The 20,414-nt window shown below is 55.2% G+C and overlaps 2 protein-coding genes across 13 annotated transcripts in view; one reads left to right on the top strand and one right to left on the bottom strand.

The window, feature by feature from the left end:
- The first annotated feature begins 57 nt into the window (after positions 1-57).
- On the top strand, positions 58-17,154 carry GOLGA2 (golgin A2). Of its 2 annotated transcripts, XM_070430562.1 has the most exons (27): positions 58-162; positions 1,872-1,991; positions 3,217-3,297; positions 6,431-6,526; positions 6,796-6,839; positions 6,960-7,020; positions 7,447-7,506; positions 7,684-7,764; positions 8,507-8,545; positions 8,774-8,836; positions 8,920-9,013; positions 9,112-9,218; positions 10,374-10,432; positions 10,752-10,893; positions 12,292-12,381; positions 12,460-12,567; positions 12,940-13,027; positions 13,402-13,739; positions 14,051-14,164; positions 14,847-15,071; positions 15,161-15,236; positions 15,448-15,536; positions 15,806-16,024; positions 16,109-16,211; positions 16,315-16,421; positions 16,491-16,647; positions 16,730-17,154. In XM_070430562.1, exons 1-27 carry the CDS (start codon positions 82-84, stop codon positions 16,924-16,926), a joined length of 3,039 nt encoding a protein of 1,012 aa, XP_070286663.1. In that variant the 5' UTR covers positions 58-81; the 3' UTR covers positions 16,927-17,154. The 2 variants fall into 2 exon arrangements, with proteins under 2 accessions (XP_070286663.1, XP_070286664.1); XM_070430563.1 differs by lacking the exon at positions 3,217-3,297.
- Positions 17,155-17,981: 827 nt separating this feature from the next.
- DNM1 (dynamin 1) overlaps positions 17,982-20,414 on the bottom strand; it is a 44,466-nt gene continuing 42,033 nt past the window's right edge. For 3 of the 11 annotated variants that reach the window (XR_011473349.1, XM_070430567.1, XM_070430566.1), the window contains exon 22: positions 17,982-18,601. Coding sequence is in view for 9 of the 11 variants with exons in the window: in XM_070430567.1 (XP_070286668.1) it covers positions 18,541-18,601 (61 nt within the window). In the remaining 2 variants the exon portion in view is untranslated. Of the gene's footprint in view, positions 19,258-20,138; positions 20,176-20,414 lie in introns of those variants that run through there. The other 8 variants (XM_070430565.1, XM_070430568.1, XM_070430564.1 and 5 more) reach the window with 5 other exon arrangements.

Genomic DNA, 20,414 nt, shown 5'->3' on the forward strand with positions numbered 1-20,414 from the left:
ATCCCTCCTTTTTAGCTTCAATCGCCAAGATGCGCGGTGGCTGCCGGAAGCAATTCCGAGGTGGTTTCCGGGATCGCGGTGATGTGGCCCCCCCGTCTCCCTCCCCTTCCCGAGATGTCGGAAGAAGTCCGACAGAAAAAATTGGCGGAGGCCAGGAAAAAGGTAAAAGGCGCCGAGTCGCGGCTCCCCGACTTAGCCCAAGGTCCCTTGATGGCCGGACCGTGGTCAGGGTCTGTGCTGCCTCTAGAGGCACACGGGGCTAGACCCCGAGCGCCCCAAGCGTCCCCCCGAAAGTCTTCTCACCAGCCCCGCCCCCCCACCCCCGGCAGCCCAGCTCCCGCCCTCGCTTGTCTGCCCCGGGTGACTTTGGGCTGGTGACCCCCGAGGTTCCCGGCTCCAGGCTCGGCCCTCGCCTCCTGCCGCCCAGAACCGGACCTCCTGGGCTCCCTGGGCTCCCAGGGCTTGCTATCTCCAGGGACCCGGATCCGGGCCCGGCGCTCCCTTCCCCCAGCGCGGAGCGGCGACTCGGGCGTCGGTTGGGAGGAGTGGAATGTAGTTATGTCACAATCCCCCTGGAAACTGTCATTATCGCCCTAAGCCCCGTGTTTGATGTGACGACCCAGTCTCCTAGTGTTTTCATCCCCTTTCCGGTTCTCTGGTCACGGCCCAAATTTCCAGCTTCAAGGGGACTCGGGACTATGGGACTTAGGTCAGAGAGGTTTCAGGCTCCCTTACTCCAGACTGTACGTCATCCATAGACATTGATAGCGTGAAAAGCCTGCATTGCACTGGTGAGCTCGAAACGTTGACCATATATCTCTGGGTGTCGATGGGGAGAATGTGTTTTGTTTAGTTTGGTTTTCTCCCAGGTTCCTACTCTCCAGAGAGACTTTGAAATTTTTCATCTGAATTCTCGTAACTCATGTTCTAATTCCCTATGATTCTGGAATCAGATTGGCCCGCAGTCAGTGCTCTTCGGAGTGAGATCTGCTTATCCTCTGCGGAGCATGCACTTCACAGCTGGGAAGCTTTCCCAAGCCTCATCTCAACATGGAGTGCTCTGAGTGCCGCAGGAGAAATAGCACCAGTTTTGCTGGATTCTCTTGAGAGAGGAAAAGCCTTTTATCTTAATACTAGAGGCCCAGTGCACGAATTCGTGCACGCATGGGGTCCCTCAGCCTGGCCGGCAATCAGGGCCAATCAGGGCTATGGGAGGTTGGCCAGCTAGCAGGGGGAGGGACTGTGGGAGGTTGGCTGTGGGAGCCCACTGACTACCAGGGGGCAGCTCCTGCATGAAGTGTCTTCCCCCTGGTGGTCAGTGTGTGTCATAGTGACTGGTCGACTGGTTTGTTCGGTTGCTTTGGCTTTTATATATATAGAATACTTAGGGATGACATTTACGTATATTTGTAAGATTATAATAGACTTCTCTGAAATGGTGCTTGGGTTGTCTTATTTCTGTTACCATCCCAGATTCTCTAGGGGTGCGCCTTCACTGCCTTCTGCCATTAAGCTACACTGATGCAAAAGTTTGAGAAGCAGTGGTGTACATCTCCAACAGATGTATGAAGAGGGACCTTATGTCTGATCCTTAAACGTTAACCCCTTCTACCTCTGGTTTTGTCCCCTGGCAGCTACTGATTTATGGTGTAACTCAGAGTCAGAAGACTTAGTTTAAATGCTATTACTGCCTTTTTTTAAAAAAGCTTTGTTATCAGTCCATTTCTTCAGTCATTAGAGAGGAATTGCAACACCTTGTAGGGTTGTTGTGGCATTAAGTCAGATGGCGAATATGAGTATTTTTTAAACTGTGAGATGTAAATCCAGGGGTTTGTAGCTGTCATGAGTCTCACCGCTTTTCCTTTTTGCAGTTGAGAGAATTCCAGCAGCAGCGAGGCATTGGTGCTCCGTCAGGAGCTAAGAAGAAAAAGAAGGTTAAAAATGGCAGTAGCCCCGAGACAACCACTGCTGATGGTCACTCGCCTGAGGATGTGAGTCTTGGCTTCCGGGGGTAGGGTGCTTAGGGGGCAGTAGAGGGTAGAGGTTAAAGATTGTGGAAGGAGTATCTAGTACTGGTTAAGAATTCTGAGTTTGAATTCTTTTTATTTTTAAATTAATTTTTATTGTTGAGGGTATTACAGATGTCCCCCATTTTTTCCCCTTTGTCCACCCCCCTTTTTAAAAATTTTCACCCGAGGACATGCTTAGCGCAAGGAAGGGAGAGAGAGAGAAACATCTGTTGGTTGCCTTCTGTATGTGCCCCAATCAGGGATCGAACCTGCAACCCAGGTATATGTCCTGAGCAGGAATGGAACTTGCAAGCTTCCATTGCACAGGATGATGCTCAACCAACTGAGCCACTATGGCCGGCCTTGAATTCTTAATTCTCCCCCTCCCTCTGCTAGGAATATGGTTTGGGGCAAATTGTTTAAGCTATTTGGGCCTGTGTTTCCACATCAGTAAAATCAGGGTAATATTGACTTACATTTATGAAGCTTAAATGACATTGTTGTTTTTATATTAATCCCTTAATACAGGGCCTGGTGTGGGGTAAAGATCCAATAAAGGGTAGTTGCTACTGGTCCTGCTTATCTGGTGGTTTTTCTCATCCCCAGTCTCCAGGGGAAGCCAGGCTGTGAGAACAGCCAGCAAAAGAGCCCCAGGATACGGTGAGGAGACCCAGGGTACAGTGAGGAGAGCCCCAGGGTACGGTGAGGAGAGCCATCTCTGGGCGGCCTCAGGAAAATCACTTCCTCCACCTGGCCTCAGTTTCCTCATTTGTGAGATGATATTGGATCAGATTAGTGTCTTTCAAACTTATTTTTAGCTGTAATCCCTTTTGTTCAAGCAACCCTTTACTTGGAAGCCTGGTTTTTAAAGTGGAGGTGGGGGTCTGGAGCCCTCACATCCTGGGCCTGAGGAGAGGGTGTGATGGGCGTATTCAGAGCTGCACTGGTCAGGTGACTCCGCTCTGTGTGCCTGCCTCGCTCAGGGGGCTGTTCCATCTGTTCATGTGCGTTGATTTCTGCCTGTGGCAAGGCAGCAAGTGTCTGTTTGGAAAGATGGCGCCGGCCATGGTATTGATCCCCTTCTCTTTCTGTAGCATTTAATCTCCCCGAACCCATCTCTTCTTCCTTCCCTGACTCTCTTGCCTCTCTCTAAGCCACTTTTCTCTTTCTCCCCCTGCCCTTGTTTTTGCCTTTTCGCTTCCTGTAGATTCAGGATATTCTGAAGGTGTTGGTGTCCGACCTTAACCATTCCAATGGGGTAGCGCTCTCCCCATTGGACGATTGGAAGGTGAGGCAGTGCTGAGACCCCTCTCTGGCTTGTTCTCTCCCGGCTGTGCATGTCCCCAAGGCGTCTCTGGTTTGGGGGGTTCTTTAATCTCTGGCTTATTTTTATTTTGCTCTCATTAACCCGAGGCCTGTTCATGTCTGCTTTTTCACCTGCTTGGTTGATTGGGTTTGTTTTCTTCCCCCACCTCTTTTATCATCTTGGAGCAGGTGAGATGCACCTTGAAGGTTAAAGGTAATTTGGGAATAGCTTCCAGAACAGGTGTGTGGGTTTTGAGTTTTTTGAACTTCAAGTTTTTGAATGGCCAGTGGTGCTTTCAGACTAAGAGGTTAAATAAAACCAAACCTTCAGGTCTTGCCCTGTGGGCCTCTGTTCCCAAAAGTGCAATAGACTGCAGAGCAGTTTGTAATTTTTCCAGTAGATTAATTTTGGTTTGAGAGTCAGCTATCTAGGGTTAAGAGAAAGGGAGTAAAAATCAAATATGGACACAACCATATTCAGTGGGCCCCGGAGAAGATAGGGGAGGAACCAGGTAGAATGCCCGCTGAGGGAGGCAACATTCCACATGCTCAGCTGAGAAGAAGTTGGTTTTAAATGGACTTGAGGCTGGAGGGGGTGGCATTTGAGTCTGGTTTGAAGATCCAGAGGTGGGTCACATCCATCCATATGGAGAAGGGAAAATGGGAGTTCCTGGCCCAGGGTGTGGTACAGGTAACGGCCGGGATTATGAGCGCACAGAGCACGTTCCAGAAAGGCGGGGAGCCAGGAGATGACGTCCTCCGGGTGTGATGCTGGCACTTCCTCCTTAATTGACTTCCTTGGGGGACCTCTGCCAGGCCAGAGGAGGAGGGCTGAAATGGGGCCGGATCCTGTTGGAGGGAGCGTGGGGTGGAGGGCTGGGACTCGCCCTGCTGGCTGGCGGTAGAGTATTCAGTCATCAGGACGACTCACGCCCAGTTGGTCAGGTCTCTCCAGGTGCTGTGACTCACCTTGTCAGCCCGAGTGGCATGGGGAGGGCACACAGGCCTAAAGGAATCCTGAAGCTGGGATCCACATGGTCTGTGCCCACATCCTGCTGTCCTTCTGGAAATGAGGATGCAGATTCCCATAGTCCCTTCTTGCTTTTTTTTTTTTGGTGTGTGTTTTTTAAATACCTTTATCGATTTCAGAGAGGAAGGGAGAGGGAGATAGAAAGAAACATCGATGATGAAAGAGAATCATTAATTGGCTGCCTCCCGCACGCCCCCTAATAGGTTATCGAGCCTGAAACCCGGGCATGTGCCCTTGACCGGAATCTCTTCAGTCCACAGGCCAACGCTCTATCCACTGAGCCAAACCAACTGGGGCTTCTTGTTTTTAAATCCTCTCTTTATCAATAACTGTTTCCCACTTAAGTTTTCTGCTGCAGTAATGCAGGCCTGTGATTGCAGTATCTGGGCAGAAATACAGCATTTCCAGAAATGGGGAATAATGGAGAAAAAAAAATTTTTTTTAATGGAATGGAACGTTTGAGGGGAGTAGATAATGTGTTTGTTTCTCTTTTTTAAAAATTGATTTTTAGACAGAAGAAGGGAGGGGGAGAGAGAAAAACATCTATGTGAGAGCCAAATACCCATCGGCTGCCTCCTGCATGCCCCCCACTGGAGATCGAGCCCAAAACCTGGGCATGTGCCCTGACCGGGATCGAACCCACAACCCTTCAGTGCATGGGACGATGCCCAACCAACTGAGCATATTCTTTATAAGTACGGACTTATAACTCCATACTTAGCTATAAGACTTAAAATTTTGAAATAACTTGGTTGCTCACAAATAGTCATGTTGTATATATTTAAGTCTTTAGAAAAGTACTTTTTCTCCTCTGAGCTTTTTTGTGTCTAATGCTAGGGATGAGTGGGAATCCAAGATGCCAGGAGGGACCTAGAGCTTGCTGGGGCCCATGGCTGGGAGGGTGCCCACCTCCCCCAAAGTCTTCTGTCCGGTCAGCTCAGAACCCCTGTTCTTACATATTAGAGTCAGTTGTACAGGTTGGCAAGGCAACACCAGGTTCCAGGGCCAAAGGTCACAGAGTGGACAGTAATGCAAATAACTCAACTCCACCGCAACTCCTCCAGGTTCTGCAGCACTTGCTCTAAGGAGGGTGGCAGGTTGGGACTTTCAGAGGCCAGAGCTGAGGTATCCAAAGAGCAGGCACAACCGCCCCCCCCCCCCCCCCCCCCCAGAGGTGCAGCCTCTTCCTCTGGGACCCAGCTTGGCTGGACAGCTCATGGCTCCCTAGCACTGTCCTTCCTCAAGCTTCAGCTTGTCACCCATCTTCCTGTCTCTTTGCCCATCTGGCCTCTTAGCTCTCTAGAGCCAGAGTCTGGGACCAAGTGTCGGGCCTGAGCCCGGAGAGAGGCGGGTGGGGCTCTGGCCAGGCAGGTGGGGCCGGTTGGGGAAGAGAGCGGCTTCTCCATGGCTCCTGGTCAATCCAGGATTGCTGTTCAGGAAGCCCGTCCACCGGTGGATGTCTTACCTCTGCTTTCTCAGGTGGCTTCTTGGTTGGGTAGTTGTGTTGGAGCTAGGAGGTTGGGGTGGGTTTACTTTCTACCCCCAGGAGCAGGGAGAGGCCTCTAGCTGGAAAGCTTCATTCCCAGAAAAGACCTCAGCCGGGCAAACGCAGCCAGTGGCTGGTGGGAGGAGGGGAGGGCGGGGAGGAGAGTGAGAGAGGAAAGCGGTGTTGACCAGCTGTTGATCCGCCGCTTCATCACTGTGCCCTCTGCCCAGCAAGGACCAGGGTGGGGGTCACTGAGGCACGGGCAGGCTTTCCCTCCTCCCTGATTGGCACACCTTCCTTCCACCTGCTGTGGCTGCCACAGGTCAGAGCCTGGTACTGTCTTGCTGCGCTCCGGGGAACAAGGCCTCTGTGTTCTTCTTGAACGTCTTGCAGTCCTGCTTTGAGCTCTGGCCGGCCAGAAGGCTGCAGAGTGGCCCGAGCCCTGGGCGAGCCCTGGCCACACCCCAGAGTGGCTCCCAGCATGTGTGACTGTCACTCCATTGCAGCAACACCTGTCCTACCTGCTCCGCACCCCTGCATCCATGGCAGCGAGAAGCCTTTCCCGCATGCCCCCTAACCCCCTGCTCTTTTCTGTGATAGGCGCCCAAAGACCACCCGGCCCCTGCGGCCCTGCCCCCTGATGACACCATGTCACCTGGCGGTGTCCTTTCCCCCAGTGCTGCTTCATCTGCTCAGGTTTGTGCCTCTTCCCCCTCTGCCCGCTGCCCCTCTGCGTTCACCCCTCTTCCTTCCCAGAGGACTGGCCCTCGTGGATTCCCTCCTTTCTTCAGGCGGCTTGGTTCCAGGAACCAGCCCTTCCTGAGGACCGGGGGCCGGGGCGGGGGGAAGGGGGGTGGGCAAGGCCAGATTTTCCCTTCAGTTTGGGGAGCTGGAAGGTTGTCAGAATGAGCTTGGCTCACCTCACCCCTGGCTTATTCTCACCTCATGCGTTTCTTCCCAAACAGAATTATGATCCTGAAAATGTTCCTTTTGTCCTGTCTGAAAGCACGTGAGTGTCTCCTGTGGGGGCAGCAGTTGCTAGGCGGAGGGAGTCGGGGCAGGCCACTGCCCATGGCCCCTTCTTTACCATCGAGCCTCCTGCACCCCTGACTCCTGTGTTCACCCCCAGATTCTCTTCTACCGAGAGCCTGCGTCAGCTTTCCCAGCAGCTCAACGGTCTCGTATGTGAGGTACCCCAGAACTGGGAGCCCAGAGGGAGCTGGAACGGGGAGGAGAAACTGCGATAGAAATTGAGGCAGAGGTTCCCAAGAGGGAGGGGAGATGCTGGGAGCAGGCACTCGGCCGGGTGAGATTGAGCTAGTCGTTCCTTCGCTGGGCCTCTTCTCTGAAGCTGTGCAGATGAAGGAGTGGGACCAGGAGATCAGTTGCATCCTTTTATCCCGCTGCAGGCAGCGCAGGAGGAGAGCTGCTTGGGACGGGTGGGTTGAGGGGGAGAGAAGAACCAGGAGAGGTTGGCACAAAGGGATTATGAGAGGAGGGGGCCAGCTTAGAAGGCAGAAAAGAAAATTTTGCCAGTTGCTGGGGAAAACGAAGTCGGAGGCTTAGGCATGAAGAGGGACAGAGCATCTCCATGCGAGCTCTTTCATCTCTCCTAGTCTGCATCCTTCGTCAACGGGGAGGGACTAGCATCTTCTGCTAATATAAAGGCTCTGGAGGTGAGTGGCCCTGGACTGTGGCCCAGTGACCCTGAAGGCCAGCCTCCGGACCCCAACGGAGGGGGCTGGGTGCCCTGCTGCCAGCTGAGACCGCCCGGATACCCCCAGCCCTAATGATTGCTCTCTTTACCTCTCCCCCCACCCTCCTCCAACTCCTCCTCTCTGCATGCGCCTCAGAGCCGGTACCAAGAACTATCTCTAGCCCTGGATTCCAGCAATCTAACAAACAAACAACTCAGTAGCGAGATAGAGGAATTGGTAAGAGTCCAGTGGGGTCCCCTGATTCCACGCTGCCAATCTGGGGCTCTGAAGAAAGGGGCCGGGAGCCCTAGTGCCAAGGGAGAATGGGGTGCCGGGGGGCCTAGGCCTCAGCTGGAGGGACCCCAGGGTGCGGAGCATGTGGCATGGCTCTTTCTGTGGCTGCCCTCTCTGCCTGCTCTCTGTCCTCCGTACACCCCTGCTTGTCAAGCCTTCTCCACACTTGCCCTGGGGACACTATTTAGGGAAAGAACTAGCTTGACTGTTGTGTCCTGGCCCTGACTCTGCCCCTAATTTGCTCTGTCTTTGACCTTGAACAAGTCACTTCTCTCTCGACTTCAGGGTCCTGCGGGTGTAGAAGTAGAGGGTATCTAAAGTCCCGTTTAGCTCAAAAAACCCAAGATGGAAAGGTCCTTTCCATTCCTATATCTGCTATTGAGGACGGAGCCTGTCCGTGGTGTGTGCTCAGGAATATTCGTTGAGTGAGTGAGTGAATGAGTGAATGCCCCTGTCCACACTACGAGCTGGCAGGGGGTCTTTCCCTCTCAAAGCCCGTGGCTAGAGCTTTATGTCGGTGTCCTCAGGGATCCAGGGAGCAAACCACCTAGACCCCAAGTCCCTCTGCTTGGGAGCTTTGACATCTCCCTTTAAAAGCCATTCCTGGTCCCTGTCCATCCCTCCTTGGTCCGGGGAGCATAGTAAAGGGGCAGCCTCGGTCACCTTCCTTTGACTCTTTCCACAGAAACGGCAGAACCAGGAAATTGCAGATCAACTAGAAAAAGTAATGTGATTTCTTTGTCTTCTCATTACACGGCTGAGGGACTCGGAGGAGGACTCAGCCTGGAAAAATATAGGGCCCACCCCTCCCGTCCCAGACCCTCCCCTCCCTCCCCCACTCCTGCCCCTACCAGCCTGGCCTCATTGGTGGGCTTGTCCTGGGCCATCGGTGGCACCTGGGGCATGTTCTTTGCTGTTTCATTCCTCAGAGGTGTTTCCTCTCTCCCCGCAGGAGAAGCAGGAATATAAGCAAAAGCTTGCGAAGGAACAAGGGGCCCTGAGAGAGCAGCTGCAGGTGAGCCAGGCGGACGTGTCCCCCATGCGCCCCAGGTGTGTGTGTCCCTCTTTCTCAGCACTGGTTTGGCTTTTCTCCCAAAGGTTCATATCCAGACCATAGGGATCCTCGTGTCCGAGAAGACAGAATTACAGACCGCGCTGGCCCATACTCAGCAGGCAGCCAGGCAAAAAACAGGTGGGAATCCTCGCCCTGTCCTGCTTCCTGCTTCAGCCCAGCACACGGGCAGGCCTTGAGGGGCCATCCTTCTTTGGACATGGTGTCTGTCCTTCCAGGAGAGGCGGAGGATCTCGCTGGTCTCCTGCAGTCTTCCCAGCAGCGCGTCGGAGATCTGGAGCGGACGCTGTGTGCCGTCTCCACGCAGCAGAAGCAGGCGGACAGGGTGAGCCCAGCCGCCCACCCAACCACTGGAGGCGCAGCTTCTCCGAGGCGGGAGTGAGCCTCAAGTTCCCTTTTTAAAAAAAAAAAGTTCTTTTTTTCTTTTACTTTAGTCCTCACCCAAGGATATGTTTTCTAATTTATTTTAGAGAGAGGGGAAGGGAGAGGGAGAGAAACATTGATTGGTTGCCTTCTATGTATGTGCCTGACTAAGGGATCAAACCCGCAACCTGGGTATGTGTCCTGACCAGGAATCAAGCCCGCAGCCCTCTGTGCCCAGGACGGTGTTCCAGCCAACTGAGCCACCCTGGCCAGGGCCTAAGGTCCCTTCTGTGGCATGGAGGGAGCTGCCCGCAGGCAGCCGGGCCGTTTCCACTGCTTTCAGTTGTGTGGGTGGTTAGAAGCAGCCAGTGGATGAGCTGGTTGCTGTGGTGGTTGGGAGTGTACTGTCCAGAGCGAGCACTGGATTTGGAGCCCAGAGCCTATGTGCCAGCCCTGCCCTTAACTGGCAGTGGGCCTTGGCCAGGTCCTAGGCACAGAACAGTATTTTTAATATGTTATCCTGTGTGTAGAAAGGGGAGAAGTGTGTGTGTGATGTAAGTCATGTCTGAAAGGACTTATACAATCCCAGAGGGAGAGGAACAGGGTGGCTGGGAGACATGTCACTTCTGTGCCTTTTGCGTTTGGGGCTGAGTCAGTATCATCCATTAAAAATATGAAAGATTACAATAAAAATTTAACCCCCCCCATAATGTGCCCCCACCCCAGACCTGAGTGTTCAGCCATAATTCTAAGTGATTTTAGGCAAGTGGATTAACCTCTAATGCTCTGTGTTGCTCACCTGTAAAATGTGAACAATAATAGTAACTGTTGCCTATGGTGATTGTGAGGATTCAAAGTTTAGCACAGCGCTGGGTAAAGTGCTCAGTAGGGTTCAACGTGGCAAGGCTGGTAGTACTAGCAGCACTACCCGCTCTCCGGGCCTGGCAGCCAGCTGTGACACTCTGCCTGCTTCGTCCACCCTCACCAAGTTCTCACTAAGCCAATGAGAACATGGGCTTGGAAGAGCTTTGGAGAAATGTAGTGCGACTCCATGTGAGAAAGTTGCTGTTACTCTTCGTCTGCCAGCCCACCTGACCTCACCTTTCTATGTTTGCAGCACAACAAAGAACTCACCAAAAACCGTGACGCCCTAAAGCTGGAGTTATACAAGAACAAGTAGGATGGGGCGGGGGAGGGGGGTGCGGGGGGGCCTGGGCCAGGTGGTGTGCTGGGAAGCGGGAGGGACACAAGTAGCACAGCGAGGAGGCTGTCCAGGTTGGACACGTGCAGCCTGCTCTAGTCCTTGCTGTGCTGACTCAGTGTTTAACCTCATGCAACTCATGTCCTTTTCTCTGGCCGGCCATTGTGACTTTTGATCCCGGGGTCCCTTCCCATGCCACTAGTCTGCGGCTCTGTGGTGAGGGCGGTGGGTTGATTACCACAGTGATCCTTGCTGTTCTTTATTCATGCCTTTCTCCACTGCCTCTGGCCACAGCAAAACGAATGAAGACCTGAAGCAGGAGAACTCGGAACTGCAGGAGAAGCTTCGGGTCTTGGTGACCGACAAAGAGGCCTCGCAGCTCAGGGTGGAGGAGCTGCAAAAGAAGCTGGAGATGTCAGAGCTGCTGCTGCAACAAGTGAGGGACTGGGCCCAGGGAGTCCCCGCCCCCTCCAGCTGGGGCCTCTGCGGTGGTTGTGGGTGACCCCAGCCAGGAGCTGGAAAACTTGGATCCTTGTTCTGGTCCTGCCATAGAATCCTCTAGACCAGTGATGGCGAACCTATGACACCCGTGTCAGAGGTGACACTCGAACTCATTTTTTTGGTTGATTTTTATTTGTTAAATGGCATTTAAATCTATAAAATAAATATCAAAAATATAAATCTTGGTTTTACTATGGTTGCAAATATCAAAAAATTTCTATATGTGACACGGCACCAGAGTTAAGTTAGGGTTTTTCAAAATGCTGACACGCCGAGCTCAAAAGGTTCGCCATCACTGCTCTAGATTTTGATAACAATCTACAGCTTGGGGCCCTGCCCTGAACTGTGGAATCAGAATCTAAGGTTTAGGGATGTTTCGTTTTTGTTTTTAAAAGCATCCTGATTGAAAACCATTGTTTTATAGACGACATTGATCAGGCTGCCCCCCGAGTCTGTTTTCTCCCTCTTGGGGGACCGAGCCACCAGGTAGTCAGGGTGCCCGGGTCAGAGAGCGCTCCTCTTCAGTTTCTCCACACTGAGCAATACTCTGCCTTCATGGAGCTAACTTCCTTCCCCTGGGTCTGTCTGCCCTCCGGAGCAACCCGGGAAAAGACTCAAGACAGACCTGCAGACACTTTGAAAGGGGGGGTGTGTGAGTCCCCGTCTTTCCTCAGATCTTTTCTGAGCTAAACACCCTCCTGATTGCTGTCTCCTGGATGTGACCTGGTTGTCAGGGACCCCAGAGTGAAACACCAGTCTCCAAATTTGGTCCAGCCTGGGCAGCAAGCAGACTGCTATTCCCGAGATAGGCAGTCTAACAAGTGGCCGGCTGGGGATAGGTCCGTTAGAGCCTCAGGGTGCTCTGAGGTTCAGATGGCTGCTCCTACTTTTGACCCAACCACTCCATTTTGAGGGCCAGCACCGGTGTGTAATCTCACTCACTACAGCCATCTGAAAGGCCCCCAGGAAGGGCACGAACGTATGCTGTATTCATATGTTGGACTACTGTGCAGCCATTACACAATGAAATATATCTTGTACGCAGCAAAGTGAAAATAAGTCGCAGAACCATATGTGAATGAACCCCAAGACGACACAGCTGTAATAGGCACACCAGATTGGGAGGGCTGAATCTGGCGGAAAGGTTGGGAGGACTTGGAACACTCACTGAATAGCTGACAATGAGTATTGAGTAAATATAAACCTATGGACGTGGTACTAATAAAGTGAGGCTAGAGTTCTTTGCGGACCCTGAGTTGTTCAGACCCTTTTGGGGAGCATTGTGTGGAACCGCCAGGGCTCCCCAGATCTAACCTCGTTTTCCACCATCCAGTTTTCCAGTCAGTCTGAAACCCCTGACAGGAAGGAGCAGTTACAGCAGGCGCTGGAAGAGCGGGCGCAGCTGGAAACACACGTGGAGCAGGTGAGGCTTTGCAGAGGGAGGGGTGTAAGGAGAACGGCTCCAGGTGACCCCAGCTGACTTCTGCGCCCGTCCTAACAGCTGAAGGAGTTGCTGAAGCAGCTACAGATGGAGAGAGACCAGTATGCAGAGAATCTGAAAGAAGAGAATGCCATCTGGCAACAGAAGATGCAGCAGATGTCAGAGCAGGTGAGCTGTGACCTCGGCCCCCACCTTAGATAGGTCACTTGCTCTTTCTGGGCATCTGTGAAATGGGAATCATATCACTTGTGTGTGCAGGTAGATGTATAACGTGTTCTTTTTTTAATTTTTAAAAATTTTATTAATTTGAGAGAGAGAGAGAAACATTGATTTTCACTTATTTAGGCACAATTGGTTGATTCTTATATGTGCCCTGACCGGGGATAGAACCCACAACCTTGGCTCATAGGGACAATGCTCTGTCCAACTGAACCACCAGCCAGGGCTGGACATGTGTGTTTGTAGGTGGGGGCAGAGAGGGAGATGGTCGCGTGGCCATGGCTCCATCCCCTCCCTCCGTACTCTCCGTGCTTTGGGCAGGTGTGCAAGCTGAGGGAGGAGAAGGAGCAGAGCATGGGTCAGGTGCAGGAGCTGGAGACCAGCTTGGCCGAACTGAGGAATCAGATAGGTAAGCTGAGGCTGGAGTGACCTGGAAGCAGGACTCATGTCGGGGAGCTGGAGAGGCTGGCTGGAATGCCCCCGAGGAGGGGGGCAGACGGAAGGTCATTGTGCAGAGGGAAAGAGGTGTGTACCAGGAGCTGCCAAGTCTTGCAATCTCTCTGAGCCTCAGTGTTTCCATCTGAAAAAAGGGGTGGAGTGCCCACTGTCAGCCCAGAGTTGTCTTGAGCATGAAAATGCAGAGAACTCTACTGAAAGTGTCTTGAAAGATTGAACATCATAGGAGTGGGGATTACTAGCAGGAAGCCAAGATTTGGGGTGAGGAACCCGAATTAGCTGTGGACCAAGAGGCGAGAGGCCCTTATTGTCTGCTTGCCTCCTCAGCTGCCCCCCCACCCCAGGAGCCCCCGGCAGGGCCCTCGGAGGAAGAACAGCGGCTACAAGCCAAAGCGGAGCAGCTACAGCAGGAACTGGAGGTCCTGACAGGGCAGCTTCGAGCCCAAATTCAGGACAATGAAAGTTTGAGTCGCCTGAATCAGGAGCAGGGGCAGCGACTGCTGGAGCTGGAGCAGGAGGCCGAGCGCTGGGGAGAGCAGGCGGAGATGCGCAAGCAGATTCTGGAGGACATGCAGAGCGACCGCACCACCATCAGCCGTGCGCTCTCCCAGAACCGCGAGCTCAAGGAGCAGCTGGCTGAGCTGCAGGACAGCTTCGTCAGGCTGGTGCGCAGCCCTGCTCGCCCAGCCTGCCCCCTCCCTTGCCGAGTCCTTTCCTGCAGGGCAAGACACTTCGCCCCTCTGGGCCTTTGTTGTCCCGCCTTTAAAATGGGGTGGTATGGTCCTTACGTGAAATGGAGCCTATGAAGGCATCCTGTGACCCAGGGAGCTTATGGCAATGAATGTGGGGAAGTGGGGAGTTGGGGGTTCCCTCCCTGCTTCTACCCTTTTCTGAGCTGGTGGGGAGGGGGGGTGGACATCAAATTCTGGTGTCTCCTGCTGCATTGGGTGGCCACAGATTGCTTCTCTCTGTCCAGACCAACGAGAATATGGAGATCACCAGCACGCTTCAGACGGAGCAGTATGTCAAGAAGGAGCTGGCCAAGAAGCTGGGCCAGCTACAGGAGAAGCTGGGGGAGCTGAAGGAGACGGTAACGCTGCCCCAGCTGAGAAGGGCTCAGAGTCGGGCACTGGCCTCTGGGGCGGGAGGCACTTGGGCAAGGATGAGCTGGGTGCCGGGGCCAGAACTGAGGCAGCTCCAACCTGGAGAGACAGGCGGTCCCAGAGTTCTTCAGAGCCTGTGACTGCGTTGCCCCTGCCCTCTGACCTGTACAGGTGCGTAGCCCTGTGCTGTAGGTCATCTCCTCCAGTGGAGGCATTGAGCTCGCTTAGAGGGGAAGAGACGTGGCATATGGTGGGTGGCTCTTTGCAGTCAGCCCTGGCTTCTAACCTCAGCCCCACTGGTCCCTATTCACGGCTCAGCTCTAAGCTCAGTTTCCTTAACTTAAAAGGGAGATTAGCACTTTCCTCACGGAGGTTTGAGGATTACACGAGAATCATGCATGTAAAGTGTCAGGCGCTTAGTGTGCAGCTTAGGAGATACTGGTTGGCGCTCTGTGCTTTTCCACAAGCCTGTGGCCTAAAGGGAAAACAGAAAGCAGGTTGTTGTGAGGTATGAGCCTGGGTGAAGGCGGCATGGGACTCTGGACAAGGGAGGCAGTCACTGAGGCCCTGGAGGGAGGAAGCCAGGGCCTGGGCAGGAGGTCTGTGCCCATCTCCTCAGAATCGGGAAGGAAGCCACCACTTGCCCTCACACCCAGGGTCTTCCCGCAGGTGGAGCTGAAGAGCCAAGAGGCCCAGGGTCTGCAGCAGCAGCGGGACCAGTACCTGAGCTACCTGCAGCAGTACGTGGCCGCCTACCAGCAGCTGGCCACTGACAAGGAGGCCCTGCAGAAGCAGGTCCTGGTGCACTCCCAGCTCATGGAGCAGCAGCAGCAAGAGGAAGTTCAGAGCCAGGAGGAGGCCAAGAAGGCCCGCCAAGAGTTGCAGGAGACCCAGGTGAGGGAGTTGGAGTGCTGGGCCCCTCAGCCCTGAGTGGGAAGGCCTGCAACTTGTGTCCCTTCTCACGCTCTTTCCTGGCCCCTTAGGGGCTCCTGGAAGCTGTCAACCAACAGAACCAGCAGCTACAGGCCCAGCTGAGCCTCATGGCTCTGCCTGGGGAAGGTAATTGGAACCGCCCAGAGGGAGAAGCCAGAGCCCGAGGGCGAGGGGGACTTTTAGCAGCAAAGAACTGAGTTAGAAGAGACCTTTGGGACAGTGAACCCTCTTCCTCTGGGGTCAGTGAGGCGGGGCAGAGCTGGGTCCCGAGCTATCTTTCTGGGCTGCTCCACTTCCCTGTGGGGTTGTCTGAGGCCCCTTTGGCTGCCTCCAACAGGCGATGGACTGGATGGAGAGGAGATGGAGGAGGAGGCTCCGCCACCAAAGCTGAGCATCCCGGAGGATCTAGGTAGCCGAGAGGCCATGGTGAGCAGACCTCCCTGCCTTTTCCTGTACCACCTTCCTGCCTCCCTCGGAGGCCCCTCCCGGACACCCTTGTCACCTCTTGGTTTCTACCCTCTAACTTCTCTTGATTCCCAACCTCGCCTGGGAGCCAGCGGTCAGACACCACCCCATCCTTGAACCACAGATGTGTCCACAGAGGCCCTGTGATGGGAAGGTCCTCTCTGCCTCTGTGCCTCCCGCTTGTCCTGAGCATTCCCCCGCAAAAGCACACACGCACCTCTTGCCCGCAGGTGGAATTTTTTAACACGGCCTTAGCCAGTGCTGAGGAAGAACGGGCACAGCTGCGCAGGGAGCTGAAGAAGCAAAAGCTACACTGCCGGCACCTGGCGCAGCTGGCAGCCCCATCCCAGCGCAAGCTAGAGGCGGAGGTCCCAGCCCCGAGCCCCGAGGGGGACAGGGTGCCTGCGGAGACCCACCAGGCCCTCCAGGTGGCCATGGACCAGCTGCAGGTGAGCGAGTGTCCCCTGGCCAGGGCGGGTGGGGACGGGCGGGGCAGGTGGCTGCTGAGCCCTGACCCTGCTTTGTGGCTGCAGAGCCGCTTTACAGAGGTCATGCAAGAGAACGTGGATCTGAAGGAGCGAGTTGAGGAGCTGGAGCATCGCTGCATTCAACTGTCTGGAGAAACAGATACTATTGGTGAGCGGCAAGGCCAGGGCCCGGGCAGGGAGCGCTGTATGGTGGGCGGGGATCCCCAGCAGCCGAGCCCTGTCCACCCGCCTGCCCTCCCCGCTCTTCGCAGGAGACTACATCACCCTGTATCAGAATCAGAGGGCAGTACTGAAGGAGCGCCACCGGGAGAAGGAGGAGTACATCAGCCGGCTGGCTAAGGACAAGGAGGAAATGAAGGTAGGGCCCTGACCACCTCTGTGGGCGGGGCCAGGGCCGGGTGTGGCTGCTGAGTGCCTCTCTCTCCAGGTGAAGCTACTGGAGCTGCAGGAGCTGGTGGTGCGCCTGGTTGGTGAGCGTAATGAATGGTATGGCAGGTTCCTGGGGGCTGCCCAGAACCCTGCTGGGGAGCCCACGACGGCCCCCCCGGCCCCCCAGGCAACTGGAGCTGCTCATAGCCAAGGTGGTGAGTAGAGCTCTCGGAGAGGGTGAGTGGGCAGATGCGGGGGGAGCTCTCACAACACTCAGAGCCCTGCCCTTCTCAAAAGATCTTCACGAGGTGAGCCTGGCGGACGGTGTGGAGCCGGGCCCTGCTGCACTTGAGAACTCCACCGCACAGCAGATCATGCAGCTGCTGTGTGAGCTGCAGAGCCCCCAGGAGTACCCAGGCTTGAGCAGAAACCCCTGCATCCCCTTCTTCTACCGGGCCGATAACGATGCTGGCGTGAAGATCATGGTGATCTAGTAACTTGACACTACCCCCGGAGAATTATAATAGGGGCGGCAGGGATGGGGTGCAGGGACTGGGTGGACTCTCCCCATCCAGTCCCTGCACCCCATCCCTGCTGCCCCTGTTATTATTATAATGCAAGAATAAACTTATTTATTGATAACATATGACAGAGGAAGGAGGCGGGGATGGGGTTGATTCGACTCTATTTGTTTTATTTCGGAATAAATGGATTTAGCCATACTGCCTTGTGTGTTTATTTTTAAAATATGTTCTTACTGATTTCAGAGAGAGGAAGGGAGAGGGAGAGAGAGAAACATCAATGAGAAAAACACTGATCGACTGCCTCCTGCATGCCCCACACTGGGCATGGAGCCCACAACCTGGGCCTGACCAGGAATCGAACCATGACCTGGTTCATAAGTCAATGCTCAGTCACTGAGCCATGCCAGCCAGGTGCCTTGTGTGTTTCTGTTTCTGGCCACTGGGTCTTGGGTTCTGTGCCTGGTACCGAACAGGAAGTGGGCCTGCTAGCAGAGGGCAGGCTTCTGCATGGTGTGGAGCCCCAGGGTGTCTGAGCATGTCCAGTGGGGATGTTAGAGATCTGGACCTGTCACATGCTGCTTGGTGAAGCCTGGGGGGCCCCCGGGGTCAGCCACAGGGCTCTAAGGGGCCTGAATGGCTGACAGACTCAGAAGACTGATCTAACCCCGAGGAGGAAAAGCAGCATCCCAGCACCCGAGAGAGCCGACTTCCAGGCCAGCTGCTTTCCATTCCATGACCCTGCCCTCCGGTGGCCTGTTTGTTCAGTCCTTCCACCCTGCCGGCCCACACCCCACATCCTCCCTCCAGGCTGATGGTGCTCCTGCCCCCTAGTGGTCAGAGCAGGATTCACAGGATGAGGACCTGCGAACATCCAGGTGCTTTCCCAGTAGCCGTGGAAAGCGGGGACCTGGTTTTTATCATTCCTGACAGCACCCTAGCAATGGCTGGGTCCTTCCCCCACCCCTGCACCCCAATGTTGAAGCTTCACCTCTCTCAGTGCCACAAACACAAGCCAGCAGAGGACACACTTTTCCCCATTGTCCAGAAATGGGTTTTATTTATTCTCAGCCAAGAGACAGTAAGACTGGTAGCAGTCAGAGAACCACGCAGCTGCCAATACAGCACCCCTGCGCAGGAGGAGGGAGGGGTGGGATGGCAGCAGAGGGGGCCGGCTGTCACAGGCTGGGTGGGCATGACAGGGAAGCTCATCGGAGGTGGCACGCTTTGGAGGAGGATGTCAGGGTGACTGTGTTCCCTTACAGTTGGGTCACAAGACTCCTCAAGGACAGCACGGTAATTCCCAGCACTAGAGGTGAGACTGTGGCAGCCATATCTGTGTGCATGTATATATATATATGTATAATATATGGTTATTTATAGTTATTTATAGAACGGAGCAGGAGAAATACCACAGAGGGGCACAAGTTTCACCAACGTCACGCTGGGTGTGTCAGCTCACCACTACAACAGACTAAGTCACAGATGGAGGGGGAGGCTTTGGGGCCGGGGAGCCACTGTCAAGTCACAGAACAGCCGTCCAGGAAGGCTTGGAAAGAGAAGTCTCCGAGGAATAGAGGGATCTGGTTAGAGGTCGAAGGGGGGCCTGGGGCTCTCAGGACGGGATGGACTTGCCTGACCCGATCGGCTGGCAGTTGGAGAGGAAACAGAACAGGAGAGAGGAGGGAGAGAGCTGGTAAGGCAAGGGCAGCTGAGTCCGCAGGCGTGTGAGGGGAGGGCAGGGGAAGAAGATGCAGGCGAAGGTGTGGGCAAGGATTCTGGAAGAGAGGGGAGAGGCAAGAAAGGGAAGGTGGAAGGGAGGAGCTGGAGATGGGCGGGGCCGGAGCTTTGTGGGGTCTGGGCTGGAGGCTGGGGTGGCCCTCCCCCGCCACGCACGCTGGTCTCTCACACACCACCAGGCAGTGCACCCATAGCTCCAGACACATGCTCAGCCCCTTCTGGCTTCCTCCTCCCGTGGTTCCCTATCCTCAACCCACTGGCCCAGGCCACCACTAGCCTCAGGGAGGATGGGGCTCTGAGCCCCAGGCAACAGCCACCAGGCCTGATGGAAAAGACAGGAGAAAGAACACTGTTTCAACCAGGAGGGCAAAGCTAAAAGGATGGCTGGAGGGAGCCCTGGAGGCCTCTCCGGGTGGGCAGGAAGCTTAGGAGTCCTCTGAAGGGACCCTGGGGAGTGGAGGACAGGCAGCTGCATGCCAGTGGCCACAGGCTTATAAGTCTAAGAGGGGAGCCTCAGGTGGTCGGGGGACTGCAGGTCGCGTAGGTGAGGCTGGGCCCTTCCTGCTGGGGAAAAGCAGAAGAATGAGAGTCAGCGGCAGGGACAGAGTGGCAGGCGGGTTCGCTGGGCGAGTTCCGCGGCCCAGCCGGGATGGAACTCAGAGAGGCTGACCGGCTCAGGTCAGCAGACACTGCCGTCCCCCTGGCTGGAAAGTGTGGGCCGCCTTTGGGAGCAACAGGCCCCGGTCTGTGAGCCCTGGGGCTGGCTGGGTGCTGCACCTGGGGCTGAGAACGCTGCCTTCAGTCGTGCACTCCCAGGTGTGACAACACCAAGGAGGCAGGGGAAGGGGCTGCGGGACCCTGCCTCGCCTGTGAGGTGTGTTCTGGGCTGATGGTGTGGATAGGACCCCGAGGCTTTCAGAAATCATCAACCAACCAGAGCCTTCTCCCCAGATCACGGCACAACAGAGGTGGGACTCTGCCCTCTGGTGGATTCGGGTCCTATTGCTCCACGGCTGCGAGCTGGCCGTCCTGCCCCAGCAGCACGGCTCAGACTGGGGAGCGAGTATGGCACCCCAGGGTGAAGTGCCAAGGCTGCCTGAGCCCAAGCTCCCTGCCCCTACACCCTAAGCCACGAGCTCTCTGCCCTCTGGCCGCACTGGAGAACACCCACGTCTGCCAGCTCGGGTGCGGAGCCTGTCCCAAGAGCCCCCCAGGCTCAGCCACGGAGATCCCGGGCAGTGGCACTGAGTCCCGAGGCTCGCTGAGAAGGGAGGTGAGAGAGCAGCTGGCAGTGAGGACAGAAGGAGGAAAGAATAAGTCTGGAGCTGCAGAAGGGAGAGGGCGGGAGCCTGGCTCTGCAGTCCTAGGTGTGCCCCCCAGTGTGGAGCTGGTGCAGCAGGGGCAGACACACCACTCATGCAGCAGGCCAAGAGGCATGTACCTACCGTGGCTGACGCTCCTCAGGGGTCACTGATAGTGATTCTGAAAGACAGCACGAAATCAACATGGCAGTTCACACGCACGGACAGGGCGGGCCTGGGGGTGGCGGACACGCTCACACACACGCACGGGCGTGCACACAATGCTGTGAGGCCCCACAGCCCCGCATGCACACGCTGACACACATGCCCACAAACAACACGCATACACCTCTCCCACCTCCCACTGCCCGGCACCCGCACTGGCTGGCACGTGCAGCATGGATCCGGGGCATGCAGCCA

This window comes from Myotis yumanensis, unplaced genomic scaffold (assembly GCF_028538775.1).
Source record: "Myotis yumanensis isolate MYYU_CA2020_CCGP unplaced genomic scaffold, mMyoYum1.0.hap1 SCAF_12, whole genome shotgun sequence".
Taxonomy (NCBI): domain Eukaryota; kingdom Metazoa; phylum Chordata; class Mammalia; order Chiroptera; family Vespertilionidae; genus Myotis; species Myotis yumanensis.